The sequence below is a fragment of the Oryza sativa genome, chromosome 1 (genome assembly GCF_034140825.1).
Source record: "Oryza sativa Japonica Group chromosome 1, ASM3414082v1".
In the NCBI taxonomy this organism is placed as follows: domain Eukaryota; kingdom Viridiplantae; phylum Streptophyta; class Magnoliopsida; order Poales; family Poaceae; genus Oryza; species Oryza sativa.
This window is the reverse complement of record NC_089035.1, coordinates 22,298,003-22,318,584: the sequence shown is the minus strand read 5'-3', so window position 1 is coordinate 22,318,584 and position 20,582 is coordinate 22,298,003. Positions and strand designations below refer to the sequence as shown.

Sequence of the window (20,582 nt, the reverse complement as noted above, 5' to 3'; positions counted from 1 at the left end):
TCCAAAACCGCGGACCGGGGAACGTACCGGGTGTACGGTTTCCCGCTCTCGCACTTAAGGACCGATTACTTGGAATTTCATCCAAACATAAGACAAGTACGACCACATGGGTGGAATGGGACACCCCTGGCTGAGTAACTAGCTTATCAGGGGAGCCTTGATGCCGAGAGACATGTGGATTCGCCGGGGTGGTGTCGGGGAGGACCCCTGGGCTTCCTGGCACAGTATGGTCTGGGACCTAACCTGTTGTTGGTCTGGGACCCCTCTCGTCGGCATATGGTAAACCTGTGTCGGCTTTGGAAATGCCTTATCATGAAAGCTTGGAGGTCTCCCGACGTGGCTGATCCCCACGGGCTGGGTGATCCGGGTTAGTAATGTCGTGTGGGTAAAGTGTACCCCCTCTGCAGAGGTTAACAATCTGTTCGAACAGCCGAGCCCACGGTCATGGGCGGATGTGAGGTGATTCCTAGCGTAGTTTTGGTTGACAACCGCTTGTGAAATTGCTGTTGTGGAAAGGGGTTCGATGTTTGAAAAATCTGCAGCTGAAGGGATCAGCTAGGCCCGGGTGGCCGTTTGAAAAGTTGTTGGCCCGGGTGGCTGTTTGAAAGGTTGTTGGCCCGGGTGGCCGTTTGAAAAGCTATTGGCCGGGTGCCAACCTTGTTTCATTTCTAAAGACTGATACATTGCACATACTCCGACCGGACGAGACGCACTGTCTCATCCGTGTCGTTTGAGAAGCACTCACTTAGTCGTTTTTAGAAAAGAGTTCAAATAAAATCAATTGCAAAAAAAATAACAGCCTTTCCTTGAAGCCTGCATTAAACACTTATTTCCCATGGCTTGCTGAGTACTCCCGTACTCACCCTTGCTCTATATAAATAAATCCCCCCCAGTTGCTGAAGAAGATGAAGCGGATCCTGCCGATGAGGAGTTCTTCCAGGAGCAAGCCGGCTACGATGAGTTTTAGGGTTTCGGCCTAGTTCCCAAGTCGCGCCTGTGTTGTTTGGTCCAAGTCCTGGCTTCCGCTTCTCTTTTGTAATGCAGTTGTGAGCTCGGGATCTGTCCGCAGCCCAATATGACTGTACCTCTACTCTATAATAAAGAGACCTCTGTTGCTGTGATAATCCGTCTTCCTGTGATACCAGCACTGTTTCCTGGGACTGGTATCGATTAACAGGTTAATTTGGAGCGTCACGGGCTAGTTCCGGTCGGTACTAGTTCGAGGCGTGACACTACATCTGCTAAGCAAATATTAACATACGTGAATGTTTCTTCTATAAAGTGTGGGAAAATTTAATCTGCAAAGAACGAGAACAGAAAGCATAGGTTCGGGAACAGAAAAAATCGTGCAAATCAGCTCAGAGACGCCCTAGTTGCAGGAGGTGAGACGAGCTAGACAATAAAAACCCTAGAGAAATGGAAAGGAAGAAGCAAGACATAGTATACTGAAGAAGAGGTGAGATCGAAACCACATTGCAGGCTGCCCTGCGAAAGACGCAAGGAAAGTCGCTGCATGTGAGCCATTAGCACGTCACGATGCCAATGGCAAGAACTCAAGAAACCAGCAAGTTGATGTTGTTTGTGTTCACGAAAACATACCAGCAAGCTCAGTATCGTCCTTCTCGTCACCAGGAGCAGTCGTGTCCTTCTTGTCACCAGGTGTCGTCTCCTCCTCCTCCTCCTCGTCGAGTAGGCGATGACGCCTCAACGGGCGGGTGCTGCTGTCCGTCTTCGAGTCAGTCACCTCCTCCTCGCTCACACCCCGATCCGAATCGGTCATAGCCTCCGCCAACTCGATCTCCTTCGTCATCACTATCTCACACGGATCACCTCAACTCCACTCTCTCACGGACAGTTATAGGGTCACCTCAACTCCTCAAGACCTTCAAGTGCGAGACAAGCCAAGCGACACCACTCCCATTATATAGCCACGGCACACATGCACCACGGATGCACTTTTGTACATTAGCCCCAATGTGAGCCACTGATCCAGGAAAGAACGGTTGTTCCTTCTCCAAGTCCTCTCGGCTGTTTCCGATCAGAAAAATACTCCCAATGCTGATGATTCGTATGCGGCGTAGCCAGTGAAGATCTGATGGGATGTCTCGAGTATATATTTCTCATCAAATCTGCTCATATCATCCATCTTGATCGAGTTACCACGTAATAGATTGCAAGGTGAGGATTCCGGCAAACTCCAGCAACTGCTGGGGAAAAAATTCCAGGTGTTCAATGTAAGTGTGAACAGCTTGTTTGGTCGCATTCCTAGATAAAGTGATTTCATCCCTCGAGGGGATATCTACTCGTTTCAAGCATGCCACCTAAATAGTCAAAAAAAAATTGAAAAAAATTGGTAAGATAGATTAATATGAAATATATCACTCCATAAATATGCAAGATAAAATTCAACTTCTACAAGTTGTAGCAAAAATAACAAATATAGTTACGAATATGTGATAACTATTTTTAGTTTAATTCGTTTTTTTTTTGCAATTTGTAGAAGTTGAATTTGGTATTGCATGTTTGTACGGTTATATATTCCGTATCAATCTATGATGCTATTTTATTTTTCAAATTTTTGATAACTATTTAAATGACATATAAACAATGAGGGGATGTTCCCTCGAGGGATGAAAATCCACATCCATATATATCGATGATATACATGTGGTCATCGCCTGCGGTGGCGCTACGATGGCTGTGGGAGGCTGAGGCGACTCTACCGCTGTCCACGTCGAGTTGAGCAATGCACTACACGTTTGCACGTCGCCTATCGAACTCAGGAATGCTGATGGGCGATCGATCGCTATGGGGATGGGGTAGCGATCGATCCCCTCCCCCCTCCCTCTCTCCACCCCTCCACATGGTTTCCTTTTTTGGCACCGCATTACTTTCCTATTTTAATAAATTTATACACCTAAAGTTTATACACCTCAAGTTTACACATCTAAAGTTTAGAGACCAAAAGTTTATAAGTCAAAAGTTTATATATCCGATTCAAATTTGAATTTGAATTCAAATATTTTTTTTATATATAGTATTTCTATACATTTAAAGTTTATACACCTAAAGTTTATAAAGTCAAAAGTTTACATACCCGTTTTAAATTTGAATTTGAATTATATCTGATTCAAATTTGAATTTGAATTCAAATATTTTCTATATATAGTATTTCTATACATCTAAAGTTTATACACCTAAAATTTATAGACCCAAAGTTTATAAGACAAAAGTTTACATACCCGATTCAAATTTGAATTTGAATTCAAATTCAAATTTGAATTCAAATATTTTCTATATATAGTATTTCTATACATCTAAAAATTTATACACCTAAAGTTTGTAGAACCAAACTTTATAAGTTAAAAGTTTACATACCCGATTTAAATTTGAATTTAAATTTAAATTTTTTATATATAGTATTTCTATACATAATTTTTTTCTAAATTTTTGTTTTTTTAAAAAATTTTGTGTGGTGTATTATAATAGGAAGAGAAGAAGGGGAGGAGGAAGGAGGGAGAAGAGTGAGGAGTCTATTGGGGGAGGGGGGGAGGGGGGGCGAACTGATCGCCCAGCGCGATCGATGGCGATCTATCGCCCATTAGAAGGGCCCTATCGAACTAGTATATATCAATTGAATGTAGGTTCAAATCGAATCAAGCGGATCTAGCTTATAATTAGCATGCACCTGACCTGAGTCCTAATCCAAGGGCAGGTTCACCTCCCAAATTAAGGTAAACAAGTCTGGCCCCGAAGGGCATCTTTGATTTGTTGCCAGTTTCTTTTTACCAAATTTTGACATTATTAAATTTTGTCAAGGTAATAATAATCAAAACACATTAGCAAAATTGCAAAATAATGGCTTTCCATACCAAAATTTCGAGGTCCGAGAAGCCTCTACTACATACTCAGCAAAAGATTTATCCCAAGGTCCCAACATGACCAAAATTTAGTAACATCAGTATATTCCACAATTTGTTTTGAGTTGGTTTTTTGGTAATACATCAAACAAGTCAGTACTCAGTAGTGCCAAGTAAGCCAATCTACAGTAGTGCCAACTGCCAAGTACGGCAATCTACAGGGTCTGTGCCACTCAATCCTGCTGTTGCTGCCCGCAGAAGTAGCCGTGCTTCCTCAAGAACCACAGCACACTTCCTACTGCAACCGAGAGAGCTGCGGATCCTGCAACGATGCCCACCCTGCCGCCCCAACCTGGGGCATCCACGGCGAAGACGAAGCCGATGCACACGCCGAACAGCGCCGCGAAGAAGCTATACTTCAAGAACTGTGCCGTCCCGTATCGTTGGTCCCGTTCACCGTCGTCGTCGTCCGCACCCGCCGGCCGCTGTTTCAGGCACCCGGCCGCGGCCGCCGCCTCCGCCTTGGCCGTCGCCTCGTACTGCCGCTCGTCGTCGAAGTAGGCCGACATGGCGGCGCAGTACCAGTACTCGCCGACCTGTCCGTCTTGGGTGGCAGCCGGCATCTCGGAGAAGGTGAGCTCACCGTCGGCCGCCGCCGCCGCCTTGGTGACGAGGACGGTGGGGCAGAGCGTCCTGCAGATGCAGCACAGGTGGTCGGGCTTGGGTGCGGAGCGGACGCGGGCGGCGCACGCGGGGCACACGACGCGGTGGCCGCACGGGCCGACCGCCACCCACTCGAGGGGCTCCATGCACACCGCGCAGGAGGGAATGTCGTCGGAGCCGGTGCTACATTTGTCGTCGTCGCCGGCGCTGCAGGAGGTTCGGATCCTGGTCGTCTCGACGGCACGGCTGTGGTCGGTGGCGGAGGCGGCGGCGACGGTACGGCTGCTCGCGTCCAGTTGAGGCATGTCGATGACGTGACTGTGGCTGCTGGCAGCGGCGACGGCGACGGCGATGCCACTACCGCTGTTCGCGTCGAGGTCAGCCATGACCACGGCCGCGGCCGACCGGCGAATTGGAGTTACCGTTAAGGACACAAGCGAAATTCGAAGGTTGATCGAATTAATCTTGGTTTAACAGTATGCAGTACTACCAGTACGTACAAAATTGGCAGACAAGACGAGTGGCAATCGAAACCGGCCAGCCGGCCGGGAACCCGTCATCATGATCTCATATCGGCTTGGCACGTACGCGCGCGTCTCGTTGGCTCACGCTACTTTTGAGTCCTAATCGAACTCCACGTACCAAAAAACATACTGTTTCGGCCTCTCGGCATGACAAAACTCAACTTGGGTATTGTTTTGAAGCACAAATCAAATCGAGCCTGCCTGGTTTTTATTCGTTTATCTGACCGGGCTTACTTTGTAAATTGTGATGCCCTGGTCAAATAAGTTCCTTCATGTATAGTCACGAGCAGTCTCCAACTAATTTTCCTACCTACACCACAACGAATATGCATACTATTTTGATCAGTCTAACCGAGTAGGCTTGTTCAATCTGAGCCCGGCATAGCCCGACGCTGTACCGAGTAAGGCTGAAAGCCCAAAAAGCCCACATTCTAAGGGCTGAAAGCCCAAGATGCCCGAATATTAGAAAGGTAAAAAAATGGCTCACTAAGGCTGTGTTTAGTTGGTGGAAAAAGTTGGAAGTTTGAAGAAAATTGAAAGTTTGAAAAAAGGTTAGAAGTTTATGTGTGTAGAAAAATTTTTGATGTGATGGAAAGTTGAAAGTTTAAAGTTGGTGGAGGGGAACTAAACACGGCCTAAACTGTAAAATCAGATATGTTAGCTCCCTTAACTAAAAAAACAGCTTATTTTGCCTTCTCGAGTGGTTTTGATAGTTTATTTTTCTTACGTGGCGCTTTTGTGGTCCCAATTGTATCAGATATGACATGTAAATTTGGTGTAAACATGCTGCCATGGTGCGCATGTCAATTTTGGAAGAAAAAAAATTTTAAACCGTAGGGATCCACATATCAGCCGCAAGGTAAGAAAAATAAAAACGGAATTGCTAAATATTTGTTGACAGATTTTTGATGGCTAAATCTTTCAATTTCTAAACCGTCGGATGTGTATTCTGAACCGTTGGATGTGTCCTAGATTCATGCTAACAGTTTAATACGCATCAAGATATGTGCTTTTAGGAAGAAAAACAAAACCATATTTAGAGATTGATCATGTGACCTTATGGGATGAAGGCATGACTGCCCCATAGGGCTACTATATTTTTATGATCTAGTTTGAACATACATCTTACTTATACTATAATTACGTGCGAGTTACATGCAAGTTACATATGTAATTATAGTACAAATATAGTGTAATTATAAAAATTACATATGTAATTATAGTATAAATATAGTGTAATTATGAAAATTACATTGTAATTATGTTACAGTTACATTTGATAGATTTTTAGGCTAATTTTCAGTCGAATGTTGTATAGATAGTCCCAAAAAAAAACAATATTTTTCTCCCTAGGGTAAAATGGACATTTAAATGTTGAACTTGCATGCAATGATGGCGTGGAATATCTGTGTGGTGTTTTTTGTGGGTACAAGAATTATATTAAGCCATTTGACAAACTTTGGGAACTGGTTAAAGTTCAAGTACCGTGTACATTCACACTTTCTCCTTCTTATGCAGCAACAACCAACACCATTCATTTAGTTAGAAACTTTGTCAGAATTGTTTTACAAGATAGGTCTTATGTTGCCTAATGAGTCATACCACGCAAATAAAAGAACACATTAAGGTGATCTTGAGAAGAAGCACGAACTCCTACAACCAGTGATGAATCCAGGATGTAAATTGAGGGGTGCTAGTGTAAAAATATAATGTGATTAAAACAAATAAATATATATCAACTAAAGTATTTTCCAATGAATACCAAAAGCGCATATGATCAAAACAATTTTCTCTATTTTGATTTGTGTCTATCTTAAAATATTCATAAAAATCTTTGAATATATTGTCTTGTATACTCCGAGTAGGTTCTGTTTTACTAGTATTGGGAATTTTCTTCACTAATGACTAACTAGACTTGTTAATGACTAATTAGGGGCAGGGATTAGAGCTGGGGCTGGCACACCAACCAGCCCCAACAGTAGATCCGCCACTGCCTACAACCCCTTATATATCAACATCCCATCCACCACTAATCGAGTGGTTCCTCCAGCACCTTACCCTACCTTCATTCGAACTCCTACAATCCCTTATCAACATCCCATCCACCTCTAATCGAGTGGTTCCTCCACCACCTTACCCTACCTTAAGTTCGATTCTTTTCCAATTAATAACATATATCCAGCAACTCATAGACCTTAGTGTCTTCACTTGCTAACGTTGTCTAGCAGAAGCGGAAACTGTTGTCGAATGACAACTGCGTCACATCGAAGAACGTGGAACTTTGATGAATGTTTTGAACAGTAAAGTGATGTATTGACTTAATAAAAATTTTGGATCCCCCCATTACATGGCCCTAGGGGGCTATTTATAGCCTTAGTACAGGCTCACACCTTCTAGGGTTTAGGTTGTACAAGGGAATTTATATGGATACCCTTATGATAGGGACATTAACAAGGGTACACAGCGTCTTTTACATCTATGGGCTCTAATGGGCCACCTAGGCCGGGCTGGCCCATGGCGAACGGGGTCCCCATGGGCCTGTCAGCCCTCTAGTTCTCCTTTACATAGGACTCCAGCTTGGGCGAAGACTTTGTGCTTCGCCAGATAGCCTTTGCCATTCACCTTTCGCCCATGTGTTCCTCTAGACTGCGAGGCTTGGAACCGAGTCTTTGGTCTTCGCCCACACGCTTCGCCACATGGCCTTCGCCATGTACCTTCGCCTTGGTCGAAGCCGACGCCTCTGGTTTGATCCCTCGTCGAATAGATGGTTTCGGCAGGGTTGGTCGAAGGCTCTCATGTCATGCCTCCAACAGAAACGAAGAAGCTTAGAAGCTCCCCTGACACCGTTTGCCACTGCACGAAGGGATCCAGGCACAGACACATCAAATCCATCCAACGACTCTTAGGCCCTAAAATTACCACTGCGCACTAGCCCTCATGGATATTATTGCCTACAAGCCCATCGTTATCCTACCGGTGTCGTCGTCTCGCCTACCATAAAACTTATAAATAGAAATATTGGGTATAAAAACTTTATATAGAGAAGTATTTGAATATTTTTTACAGAAAAAAAAGGCAAAACACTCCCATTTGAGCCTGGCGAGGCCCATCACACTCGGATTGACCGGAATCACGCGTGCACGAACGAGAAAGAAAAATGGGCCGAGCCACAAAGGGAAATCTCGGGCAAATTTTGGTTCGCCTTCCTAGCGCGCTTGTGCCCCACTGGCCAAATCTTCATCGCCACCTTTCCCGCATGTCCATGCTTCTTGGCCTCCTTTCTCCTTCCTTGGCTCTCCTGTCGGGCAGCCCTAATGGGCGATCGATCGCCCGCCCATGGGGGTAGCGATCGCTACCCCCCCCCCCCCTCCCCCCTCCCTCCCTCCACCTGGTTTCCTATTTTAGTAAATTTATACACCTAAAGTTTACACATCTAAAGTTTAGAGACCCAAAGTTTATAAGTCAAAAGTTTATATATCCGATTCAAATTTGAATTTGAATTCAAATATTTTTTTTATATATAGTATTTCTATACATCTAAAGTTTATACACCTAAAGTTAGTTTATAGACCTAAAGTTTATACACCTCAAGTTTACACATCTAAAGTTTAGATACATGTTTCAAATTTATATTTTAATTATATCCAATTCAAATTTACCTGTTTCAAATTTGAATTTGAATTATATCGATTCAAATTTAAATTTGAATTCAAATATTTTCTATATATAGTATTTCTATGCATATAAAGTTTATACACCTAAAGTTTATAGACCCAAAGTTTATAGACCCAAAGTTTATAAGTCAAAAGTTTACATACCCGATTCAAATTTGAATTTGAATTATATCTGATTCAAATTTGAATTTGAATTCAAATATTTTCTATATATAGTATTTCTATACATATAAAGTTTATACACCTAAAGTTTATAGACCCAAAGTTTATAAGTAAGTTTACATACCCGATTTAAATTTGAATTTGAATTTAAATTTTTTATATATAGTATTTATATACATAAATTTTTTTAACTTTTTGTTTTTTTTTTAATTTTTGTGTGGTGTACTGTAGTAGGGGAGGAGTGTATCTAGTAGTATAGGGAGGGGGGCGGGTGATCGCTCCCGTGTTCCCGGTCTTCTTGTTGAGGGCAAGGAGGTAACAAAGCCCCTCTTCTTGAGAAACGGCATGAACCCAAGCCAGAGCCAAGAGAGATCTTGAACGAAGATCCTCCAATTCTTCCCAAGTTGAATCTGCTGCGGAACCACCTGACCACACTTGGTCAGCATATGCATTGTGCCGGATGTGCAACAGTACCGTATGAGCGGGGTTAGTGGAGTCACGGCGTCGTGTTGTAAGGCCATTTAGTATGTTATCTTTGCTTTATATTGCATCAAGAGAAAACAGAAAAGTTGAGCTTGGAGAGACAACACACACAAAAAAAAAAAAACTCTTGGCATTTCGTTGAACAAGAGCCTTCGGAGTTTGGAGGAGCCAGTGCTAACGCTGTCTCAGTGGTCTGTGATGTCTCAGTCTATGACGACATGGATATATAGCTGTTACCCTCCACGGCTGTTCATTTCGTCATTAAAACGCCAAGATCCCTCGTAGTGATGTGTCGTCTTGTTGGGTTGTTACCGGCAGTAACCATTCTTGTTCATGAACCACACGATACTTGTTCCTAGAGGTGCATAGATACCGGCGGATCCTAACACGATGGCCACCTTTTGACCCCAGCCAGTGCCAAATCCAGTGAAGCCGAGGCCGACAACCGCGCCGCACGCCGCAAAGAAAAGAGCCAAAAACGACAGCTCCGGCGCCCCGAATTCATCGCCCGGTAGTGCACCGTCGCCGCGATCTCCGCCATGGCGGGGTTGGAACTCACCGTCAGCATCGGGCGGCGGTCGCTGATGCTTCATCATCAGTGACGACGCGGCCGCCGCCTCGTACTGCCGCTCGTCGTCGAAGTAGGCCGACATGGGGGCCAAGTACCAGTACTCGCCGACCCGCCCGTCTTGAAGGCTGCCAGCATCGCCTTGGAGTTGGAGAAGGTAATTAAGTTCGCCGTCGGCCGCCGCCGCCGCCGCCTTGGTGACGAACACGGTGGGGCAGGGCGTCCTGCAGGTGCAGCACCGGTGGTCGGAGTAGGGCGCGGAGCGGACGCGGGCGGCGCACGCGGAGCAGACGACGCGGTGGCCGCAGGGGCCGACCGCCACCCACTCCAGGGGCTCCATGCACACCACGCAGAATGGAATTGGAATGTCGTCGGCGGCATCGATGTCTATCACGACGTGGCCGCCTTTGTCGTCGGCGGCGGTGCGGGAGCTACCGCGCCCGCTCGCGTCGAGCCGGGACATCTCCATGGCATGGCTGTGGTAGGCGGTGGCGCTACAGCTGCTCGCGTAGAATTGAGGTATGTCGTCGATGGCTTGGCTGTGGCCGACGCTGCCGCCGTGGAGTTGAGCCATGTAGCCCAAGGGAGAGCAGGTGCGATCGATCACGCTCTGCTCTGCTCTGCGCGCCGCGCGCGGCACGGACAGCAAATTGGAACACGAGGCAAGCAGATCGAACAAAACTAGTCGGATTTCGGACTGCATGTGCAGCACGTATAAATTGGAATCGGAACCGGCATGAGTCCTAAACTCCTAATGCGACTCCACGGCCTAAATCGTACACCTCACGAAAAAAAAAAATCCTAAACCTATCTCGGCCTGACAGATCTCGACTAGTTGTAAGCCCAAATCGCTTGTCCCCTTGCTCTCGCTCGATCGCGGTGCATGCCATGGTTCAACTCGACGCCGACGACGCGAACAGCGGTAGCGCCGCCTCCGCCACCCACAGCCACGCCATTGGCGACATGCCTCAACCGGACGCGAGCAGCCGCACAAGCGCCGACGAGGATGATCACGGCCACAACGTTGGCATAGACGACATCGACGACGCCGGAGACAACGGTAGCATCGGCTCCGACTCCGACGTCCCCAGCTGCGCGGTGTGCACGGAGCCCCTCGAGTGGGCGGCGGTCGGCCCGTGCGGCCACCGCGCCGTGTGCTCCGCGTGCGCGGCCCGCGTCCGCTCGGCGCCCAACCCCGACAACCGGTGCTGCATCTGCAGGACGATCTGCCCCTTCGTCGTCGTCACCAAGGCCGCAGCGGGAGTCGTCTCCTTCTCGACGTTGCCGGCGGTGGCCAGCCACGACGACGGGAGGGTCGGGGAGTACTGGTACTGCGCCGCCGTGTCGGCCTACTTCGACGACGAGCAGCAGTACGAGGCGGCCAAGGCGGTGGCCTCGCGGCGCCATGGTGATCAGCCGGCGATGGTACACCGAGCCGTGCACGGTGTCGGTACATCGCGAAGTTCGTCTCGCCCAGCGTTGTGTTTGCGCTATATGGCCCTGCCGTGGGTGCCATTTTTCGGGGTTCGTCTGGGCCGGCCATCTTCTCGGGATCCACGGTTCCCTTGGTAGCGGTAGGAATCGTATTCTTGTTGAAGATTCGGAACAAAGGGTACGACGGGATAATGAGCTGCGTCTTAAATTTGGTCCATGGCTCTCCATGCATCGCGCTAGTCTCGTGCACGGAAGACATGTTCAACGGTAGAGCCTGCTATAATAGATAGGCTGTCAGTGAAAGGCAATGGTTGTACAGAAGACTGACTCTTCGACTGTCTCTCGATTAATATATACGTAGTAGTAATTAGTTTTCTTTTACAGATTAATAGGATAATATTGTTCTTCCTCCTCTAGCAGCGACATTATTGCTGATCTAGCATGTCAGATCGAGCTGACGAGCTCGCCGGCATCTTGGAGAAAAAGCCAGCCGGTACTACGGCGATTGCTCGATACAAATTGTGCACTCGATCAACGAGGTCCAAGACAGCGAAGCCGTTTCATTCCGTGCGTCGATCGAGCCGTCACTCCTCGCATCTGCAGGTTCACCCAAAGCCCCAACAATGCAAATTGCACTCAGGGTTTACAAAACACATAGTCACATAGAGATTGGCCCGGATTTCACGGAACCTGGATTTCCTGTAATGGAGTAAATCACTCTTCAAACTGAATATTATATTTTTGATAAGATTTGACCATATTTCATCGGTTTTTATCGGTGTATCAACGGTTTTCGTGCATCCGAAGGTACCATTCGTGGCGGACATTTATCCCAGATGAAGATTGTAAACACTGTTTAATGGTATAATAACTCAGTTTTCGCTATCCACAACCTAATACCTAGAAAGTAATTTGGCACCAGCCTGAGCCAGCAGCCGTCTAAAAAATTCGCCCCCGAAACAAAATACAATTGGGACCCTAAATGTTAATTCAAAAGAACAAAATGTTTGAAAAATTCAATATCTCATATTCAATTCAGCAAGCTTAAGAAATGATAAATTACTTATTGACAATATTGAGCATAGTCCTGTATTAAGAGGTATCATGAGAGGCCATCGTTGTTAGCTCACGGGGTATTATTGTCGGATTCAGGGCGGCTCACCGATCGCTGCTCATGATCTCGGTGCCTCGCACGCTAACGTCGGCACGCTAGAACGCCCAAACGATATGGCTACACGCAATAGCTACGCCAGTCGCCGGTAGCTAGGGCAGATGAACCGCCGTGACGCCCAAATCTCACCGCTCGATCGGGACTCGAGATCGACCTAATGGTCTCGATACACGTAGGCTGGCTGGCTGGCTGGATGCCTAATGGGCTTTGGCCTCTCGGATTTGGAGGCCCTAACTATCTTAGGGCCAGCCCTGCGCCGTCTCTCCATCCGCATGCCCTCATCGACGGGCCTGCAGATTGAAGGGCATACTTGTAAATGAATTTAGGCCACGGAAGAAGAGCTACCAATAAAATCTAGCCGTCCATCAACCAGACATCAATCTAATAATAAGTACTTCTTCGTTTCTACCCTGGATAGCAATGCGACATTCCTAGAGTAGCTTGTGCCCACAGAAGACTGCGCAACAGCGCCAATGATGGCGTACTACAATACATTTCTATAGAGTGGTAGATGTCCATGTACTCTGCTTGATTGGAGAAGTAAATAAACACGTGATGATGTCTCGTCAAGTGTCAGGGTTATGGATACCACATATCTAATAGCAGTTGACTAAATCTCGGCAGGACCCACCACATACCATGTTTTATACGGAAATAACCTTCGGGTATAGAAGGAGTTTCGGATAAGGAAAGATAAATAGAGTTCTACATGGAAACGACAAGGACTACTCGGATTGTATCTATATTGGTCTCCCTAGTTCTACTTGGACAATGGGACATCTATGGGTATAAATACAAGACCCCCTAGGAGAAGAGGGGACACGGAACAATAAATCAAGACACGGAACTATAGATCAACATACAAGCCAACATACGTCAAAACAAGACGCCGGATATCGACTTCAGAGTTAATCATGGCTAGTCTCCTACAGTGTCTACGGATACTGATAGGAGAGACATAGCGCTGTCTTTGATCTTGCCGGATGCGGATTCAATGAGGAAGGCTACCCTGTTGTCGACTACGAGTCAGCACTTCAGACCGCCAAGTCGACAACAGTTAGATAGGCTACCCCAAATATTGTACCGGTGTGATTATGGTGAATAAGAGCAACGACCGGCTTCAGCCAACAGGAGTAGGGTTATTACCTGACAATTCAGGGGCCCGAACCTGTAAAAAATCCTCGTCCCCATCTTTTTTACTACAATCTCGCATATATCCTAGTACCAACGATCCTCATACTATGTAAATACCGGAATCGCGACATCAAACATCGACATCGAGAGAAATGGAGATGTATTTCCTCACGGCGTACATATGAGCCAGTATGAACTGCTCACCGCATAATAATAGCTACGAATCTATATTTTCACATATAATTAGTACCCACTACAGAACGTTTAATACTCTTATAAAGCAAGAGTTCCTGACACCCGTAGCACGGCAGAGACAGGCCCAGGGATCATGACCCTTGATTTTTCCTCTCTCTTTTTCAGTAAATATGTCTTAGTTTTCATTAACAACCTGAATATAACATGAATTAGTATAGTGCAAATTTTGAATACCCTCCGTCAAAATTGTGCTCCCGCCACTGTAGTGCGATGGTTTCTAACACGATACTATATAGCCACAACTTGAGGTACACATATAAATTGAACAGTCATGCAAAATAAAAGAGAATTGATCCTAGCATCGAGACCGCGGCGCATGCTGAAATGAAGGCCAGATTGTCACCCGGTGTGGCTCTTCCTCCCGCTGTTAGTGACGAAAAGACGGAGCCAAACAGCACGCCGAACAGCGCAAAGATGGCCACAATTAGCAGGAACCTGAACACGTCTACGCAGCTGCTCAGCGTGCGGCGGCCACCGCCGCCGCCGTCGTTCCCGTCCACGTCCACGGCGGCGCCCCCCTTAACCTCGCCGCGCGCGATCGCCCTCGTCGCCCTGTACTGCTCCACGTCGTCGAAGTAGGCCAACATGGTGGTGCAGTACCAGTAGTACCCCCGCGCCCGCCACTCTTGGTAGCTGTTGACCGCCGGCATGGCGGCGGGGGCAGCCGCCGCCGCCGCCCTGGTGACGACGACGAAGGGGCAGTGAGCCCTGCAGATGCAGCACCGGAGGTCGGGCTGCCAGCTCCTGGACGACCGGATGCGGGCCGCGCAGACGGAGCACACCCCGGCGTGGCCGCACGGGCCGACGGCCACCCACTCCAGCGGCTCCATGCACACCGCGCAGCAGGGGCCTTCGGCCGACGACGACGAGCAGGCGCTGTCGTCGCTGTCTCCGACTCCGCCGTCGTCGTCGTCGATGTCTATCACGACGTGGCTGTTGCCGGCGCCGGCGCTACTGCTGCTGTCGTCGTCCAGGAGACGTGTCGTACTCGCTGTCGGTGACGATGCGGCTGTGGTCGGTGGCGCCGGCGGCGCTAGCATCCAGAAGAATTTTACATTCATGGCACGCGAACAAGCGATCGAGAACGATAGGGATTTTTGTCACTGCGAGTTGCCTTGTCGTCGCAAGCGAGCAATTTGGTTGCTCCACTACTTAATTTCTTCTTCGTCCGCGACTGCGCAACTACTAATATAGAGGAGAATTGAATCAGTATTAGCGTCGGATAAATTAAACACCTGTAATTTATTTTTTTAAAATTAATGAATTATTAAAATTTAATGGAGGTGAAACCTAAGATTGGGATATATGCAGAGACGAGAGTTCGGATAACTCAGGATTTAATTAGATACCGAACCGAACCAGAGTCGGGATGGATTAGTTAAGGCAAAGGTATCGGCGTAAAGGTGTTCTTCCTTAGCCAGCACTCTTTTACATGTGCCGACCTATTCAAAGGGCCGTGCTAAATGTAAGTTATTTCTTTGGTTTACATTTCAGCAGCGCTGCTGGATTGCCGATCTTCTCCAGAAACGTGGTATCGATAGCCACTCTGCTTGCCCATTTTGCGCTCAGGAGCTTGAGACGGCGAACCATATCCTCATTGATTGCGTGTTCGCTCGACAGGTCTGGCTCCGTGTGATGTCCCCTCCTGGCTAGGCTGCCCTCTCTCCCCCTCGTGGCAGCTGGCTCCAGGATTGGTAGTCATCCTCTAGGGCCTGTTTACCTGAGCACCTCCGCACCGGCTTCGACTCCTTGGTACTCCTAGTCTGTTGGCAGCTGTAGAAGGAACGAAACGCCAGGGTTTTCGACTATGTGCTCGCTTCGGTCCCAGTGGTTCTGGAGTCCATCCGCTCGGAGGGCCAGCTGTGGTTTTTAGCCGCCATTGTTGTTTTTGCGGATTTCTTGGGAGTGTACCGCTGCCCCCTCCCGTTGTTTGGAGTTGTGTTTTAACCATTGTAGTAGCTCCTAGTTTAAGGTTTTTTATTTTGCCCCTCCCTGCTTGGCATAAGCCATTCTGGAGCGGCGGCGGTGGCGGTGCGGACGAGGCGGTGGGGAGCGGCGGCGACAGCGGTCGGGAGCGGCAGCGGCTGTGGTGGTCAGGAGCGGCCGAAGCACGAAGCATGCCATCCTCCTCTGTTCTCCTCTACCGCATCCTCCCTACAAACCACCTCTTCCTCCTTCTCCTCCTCCTCCCCACCGACGGACATCTCCTGGCTCTGGACGCGCGCGTGCTCCACCACCGGACGCCGCCGCCATCGTCTCCTCATGTTCCGATAGGAGGAAGAAGGGAAGGAAAGGAAGGATGACGTGTGGGTCCCACAATACTTTTTTTAATGACATATGGGTCCCATATTTTTTTATTTTTGTTTTTATTCTAATGCCACGTAAGCACCACGTAGGACAAAGACTCGGTTAAGACTTCCACATAGGTGACACGTCAGCCAAAACCACCTCTAAAACTACCAAGGGACATTGTTTGCACCGGTTTTGATAGTTGGAGGAGTCGATATACCTGGTTTTGTGGTTGGAGGATATGAATCATACTCAGGCAATAGTTGAGGGAGTCAAAGTATACTTTTTCCTTAGTGTACTGGTGGCCGAATGGGTTGAACGGAGTTGGCCCGGCCCATGCACGAGAGGGCATACCCGTTTGGAATAAGTTCACATTAGGTTCCTCAATTTTTCAACTGTCTGATTTCGTCCTTGAAACAAAAAAATCAGGTATAACTCTCCCCCAACTTAAAAAACCTGTACAAACAAGGTCCCAGCTTGGTAGTATTGTCTCTAGTTTTATCTAACGTGGCGCCTACATAGCTCCTTTGGCCAGGTCTTCGTCCCACGTGGCATTGACGTGACGCTTACATGGCTGTTTGATCCGGAAAAAATAAAAGGAGCAAAATTGTAAACTAAAAGATTAAAAAAAATCATATGTCAGTCAAACAAAGAACATAAAAAATAGTTGCACCCACATGTCAGTCACAGTTACACTTAGTACCGGCATCGGCCTACGCCCAGTTGTTGCCAGAATCGAACCTCTTGATGCTCTGAGTGCCACAGAACTGCACCATCCACGGGCTCGGCAGGACCCCGAGGCAGAGGAGGCCTTCATGTTTCGTCGACGATGATGCCGGCACCGGCTAGTCTGACGGGGAGGAGGACAACACACAGGACTTACCGAGCGTGAACCGGCGGAAGACACCAATGATGAAGCCAATCTTGATCCACTTGAGCTTGTAGTTTTTGTTCCCCTCCACTCTCCCTTCCCATTTTCGGTGCCGGTGAGGGCCCGTGATGAAGCTGCACCGCATCGCCCATGACCTCCACCCCTTTGCTTCACCCGTTGCCGCTTCGGTCGAAATCGTGAGAGTGAGAGGAGGACACCCGGGCGGAGATCGAGCTCGCCCGCTGCTGCTCTAGTAAAAGAAATTGTGGAGAGGGCGAGGAGGTTGCCCGAGCGAAGATCGAGCTCGCCTGCTATCAGTTCGCTCCGCGCCACCGCCCCTCTGCTCCGCCGCCGCTGCTCCAGCCAAAATCGTGGAGATGACGAGAAGGTTGTCTGGGCAGAGGTCGAGCTCGCCTGCTGTTGTTTCGCTCTGCCACCACCCCTCTGCTCTGCCCACCACCGCTACAGCCAAAATCGTGGAGATGGCGAGAAGGTTGTCTAGGCAGAGATCGAGCTCCCCTGCCGTCGATTTGCTCTGCCACCGCCCCTCTGCTCTGCCCACCACCGCTACAGCCAAAATCGTGGAGAGGGCTAAGCGAAGATCGAGCTCGCTTACTGTCGGTTCACTCCTACCGCCGCCGCTCTGCTCCACCTGCCTATACCACACGCCATGCTCCGCAAGAGTAGGGAGGGGTTTCAAGTGAGAGTGGGAGCTATGGCCGCGGTTAGATGGGATATTTGGAAGATAAGTGGGTGGATCAGACACTGAGGGGGCTAATTGCGAAGATGCAACAACGCTGGACAAACACGTAGGAATGTCAACCTGGTCAGCTATGTTTTGGACCACGGTGATTCATTTAAACAAGCTAGATTATGGACCTTGATGCTGATTTTACGATTTTAAAGATCATGTAATTAAGTGACATAATGCTTCAACTTTAAGAACTGATGGTATACTTTACTCTTTACTCTTTGATAGAAAAATGCCTGTGCGTTGCAACGGGTAAAAAAATTCTAATGATAATATACGTTTTTCATGTATAATCATGTCAGTGACAATGTTTCTATTTTAATGACCGGCTTGTTTTTTTATAAACAGTGATTTTTTCCTTGCGCGATTTTCTCAAATCATTTTTCAGAAATGGCGCATTTCTTTCTAAAAGTTTTTTCCTAACATGTTTTTTTTCTTTTTTACCGACGAAGAAAACCATATTTTTCTCTTTTTTTTTGCTTTTCTTTTTTCGTGTGTGTTTTTGCCTGTGTGTGTGTTTTTGCCTGTTTTCTCACACGTTGTTTTTGCTTGTTTTTTTCGAATGTTTTTTTTTGCTTTTTTCCAATACAGGAGAATATATGACGAAATAAAGCCATGTAGTAGATGGCAAAAAATCGATGGATCCTATATGATTCAAGCATTCATCAATTAAGCTTTTTTCTGACAATTTTTTCAGAGCGATTTGTTTTTTAATAGATGGTGTTTTGTTCTTGTACGGTTTTTTAAAACTATTTTTTTATAAATGGCGCGTTTTTTCTGACAATTTTTTCCTCGCATGTTTTTTTAAAATATTTTACCGATGATGGAAATATTTTTTCTCGCGCGTTTTTATTTTTCCATTGAAGATGGAAAACCTTTTTAGCTTGTTTTTTTGCGCTTTTTTCTGACTTTTGCCCCACGCGTTTTTTTGAACCGTTTTATTTTCTCGTGCATTATCTCTTTGATTAGATTAGAGATAGAGAAGAGATATATACTGGTTAGAAATCGGATTTTGTTTTACCACTTTCTTAGGGAATCGGACGAACTTTTTTAAAATTTTTTTGTCTTTATAGGAATCAGACTTTTTTTTCGTTTTTAAAAGAATCGGATCTAACATTTCTTTTCACCACTTTTTTTTTTTTGCCTTTTATATGAATCAGATTTTTTTCCATTCGGATCTACAGTTTTTTTTCGCCACTTAGGGGAAAAAGACTTTTGTTGTTGTTGTTTTTCTTTATTCTCTTTTTTGTGCGGCTTTTCTTTTTATGCATCTTTCTGCCTTTGTTCTCTCTCTTTTATTATTTTTTTAACAAAAATGACCTCAAGTACCTTATTGCAAAATTATAGGGACTCAAATATAAATATAAAAATTACAAGGACTCAAATGCAAAAGTACAAACCCAAAAATTAAAATCATATAAAAATGGAATACTCTCAATATTTAGGTTTCGTTTTTGCAAATAGATCTTTAATCCGGCACATTAATTTTTTTCACCAATCTAGAGTCGGACTTTCTTTTTCCGTTCTTGAGAGGGGGTCGGATATAGGAGTCGGACTTTTTTATTTTATTTTTTTGGCTTTTTTTTTTACGAATGAAGGAAGCATCTCTTATTTTTTTATTTATTACTAGCAAAAATACCCGTGCGTTGCAACGGGTGAAAAAATTTTAATGATAATATACTTTTTTCATGCATAATCATGTCAATGGCAATGTTTGTATGGATCGTTTATAGACAACCTTACCGATGCTTGATTTACCTAAAATAATTAGATTATTCATGTGATAACATGCATATAATCTAAAATACTCTTTCAGTCTCATTCGTGCAACTAGTAACAGGATCAATTGAATCCTACACTGCCTTACATGGTCAAGTCTACGCAAAATAGAGTCACCGTGCACTCTTCTCTAAATAACAATTAAAAATATGTTTATTTTTTAATATTACATCTATGTTATCAAGAATAATAGCTATACTTAACAAAAATAGCCTGATATCTGCATACAGAGACATGCAGGGTTTCCAAGACTGTTGCTTTTTCCAATAAACGTTCGTTACATGAGAATAGATGAGGAAACAAAAGCCGTGCAAGAGATGGAAAAAAAAACAATGGATTCTATACAGCTCAAGCGTCTATCAATTTTATCTTGTGTTGAGTCGAACAGTTCTTAGAAGCCGTTCTTATTATAAATGACATTTTTTTTCTCGTTTTGAGTAAGACGGTTTTCTCTAACTTTTTTTTTAGAAATGGTGTTTTTTCTCTCGTGTTGAGTAATAGAAACAACGGTTTTTTCTCGCGTTGAATCCGATTGTTTTTCGATCCCTTTTTTTAGAAACAGTGTTTTTTTCATGATAGTTTTTCCAAAGCGGCTTGTTTCTTTATAAACAGTGTTTTTTTCATGCAGGGTTTTCTCAAACCATTTTTCAGAAATGGCGCATTTTTTTCTGACAGTTTTTTCCTAGCATGTTTTCTTTTTTGCTTTTTTTTCTCGCGTGTTTTTTTTGCTTGTTGTTTCTTACATTTTTTTCTCACGCGTCATTTTTTTCTCGTGCGTTTTTTTGCTTGTTTTATTTTCTTTTTTCCAATACAGAAGAAGAATAGACGACGAAACAAAAGTAGTGTAGGAGATGGAAAACAAATAGACGGATCCTATCCAACCCAAGCATCCATCAATTTAGTTTTTTTTCTCACAGTTTTTTCAGAGCATGCTTTTTTTTATATAAATGGTGTTTTACCTCTT

At 45.9% G+C, this 20,582-nt stretch overlaps 4 protein-coding genes across 4 annotated transcripts; 1 reads left to right on the top strand and 3 right to left on the bottom strand.

The window, feature by feature from the left end:
- Positions 1 to 4,093: 4,093 nt before the first annotated feature.
- On the bottom strand, positions 4,094 to 5,840 carry LOC136356342 (uncharacterized). The gene is made up of 4 exons (XM_066310093.1): positions 5,775 to 5,840; positions 5,400 to 5,485; positions 5,282 to 5,315; positions 4,094 to 4,987 (listed from the first exon to the last, which is right to left on the bottom strand). The coding sequence occupies exons 1-4, from the start codon at positions 5,838 to 5,840 to the stop codon at positions 4,094 to 4,096; spliced, it is 1,080 nt and encodes a 359-aa protein (XP_066166190.1).
- A 3,834-nt stretch (positions 5,841 to 9,674) lies between these two features.
- LOC136356735 (uncharacterized) lies at positions 9,675 to 10,508 on the bottom strand. The gene has a single exon (XM_066310990.1). The coding sequence runs from the start codon at positions 10,506 to 10,508 to the stop codon at positions 9,675 to 9,677; it is 834 nt and encodes a 277-aa protein (XP_066167087.1).
- Positions 10,509 to 10,822: 314 nt separating this feature from the next.
- On the top strand, positions 10,823 to 12,081 carry LOC136356590 (uncharacterized). The gene is made up of 2 exons (XM_066310812.1): positions 10,823 to 11,384; positions 11,972 to 12,081. The coding sequence occupies exons 1-2, from the start codon at positions 10,823 to 10,825 to the stop codon at positions 12,079 to 12,081; spliced, it is 672 nt and encodes a 223-aa protein (XP_066166909.1).
- Positions 12,082 to 14,197: 2,116 nt separating this feature from the next.
- Positions 14,198 to 17,760, bottom strand: LOC136355180 (uncharacterized). The gene is made up of 5 exons (XM_066307460.1): positions 17,705 to 17,760; positions 17,101 to 17,338; positions 16,788 to 16,831; positions 15,649 to 15,701; positions 14,198 to 14,961 (listed from the first exon to the last, which is right to left on the bottom strand). Exons 1-5 carry the CDS (start codon positions 17,758 to 17,760, stop codon positions 14,198 to 14,200), a joined length of 1,155 nt encoding a protein of 384 aa, XP_066163557.1.
- Positions 17,761 to 20,582: the final 2,822 nt, after the last annotated feature.

Coding starts and splice junctions, on each gene's coding strand:
- LOC136356342 (XM_066310093.1), bottom strand. CDS start 5,840: ATGGCAGCATGTTTACACCAAATTTACATGTCATATCTGATACAATTG. Junction 5,486..5,774: donor TGGGACCACAAAAGCGCCAC/GTAAGAAAAATA, acceptor TTGGGCTTTCAG/CCCTTAGAATGTGGGCTTTT. Junction 5,316..5,399: donor AGATTGAACAAGCCTACTCG/GTTAGACTGATC, acceptor CTATACATGAAG/GAACTTATTTGACCAGGGCA.
- LOC136356735 (XM_066310990.1), bottom strand. CDS start 10,508: ATGGCTCAACTCCACGGCGGCAGCGTCGGCCACAGCCAAGCCATCGAC.
- LOC136356590 (XM_066310812.1), top strand. CDS start 10,823: ATGGTTCAACTCGACGCCGACGACGCGAACAGCGGTAGCGCCGCCTCC. Junction 11,385..11,971: donor CCGAGCCGTGCACGGTGTCG/GTACATCGCGAA, acceptor TCGCATCTGCAG/GTTCACCCAAAGCCCCAACA.
- LOC136355180 (XM_066307460.1), bottom strand. CDS start 17,760: ATGGCGTGTGGTATAGGCAGGTGGAGCAGAGCGGCGGCGGTAGGAGTG. Junction 17,339..17,704: donor GCGGTAGGAGTGAACCGACA/GTAAGCGAGCTC, acceptor TTCTTTTACTAG/AGCAGCAGCGGGCGAGCTCG. Junction 14,962..15,648: donor GCCGGTGCGGAGGTGCTCAG/GTAAACAGGCCC, acceptor TCTGGATGCTAG/CGCCGCCGGCGCCACCGACC.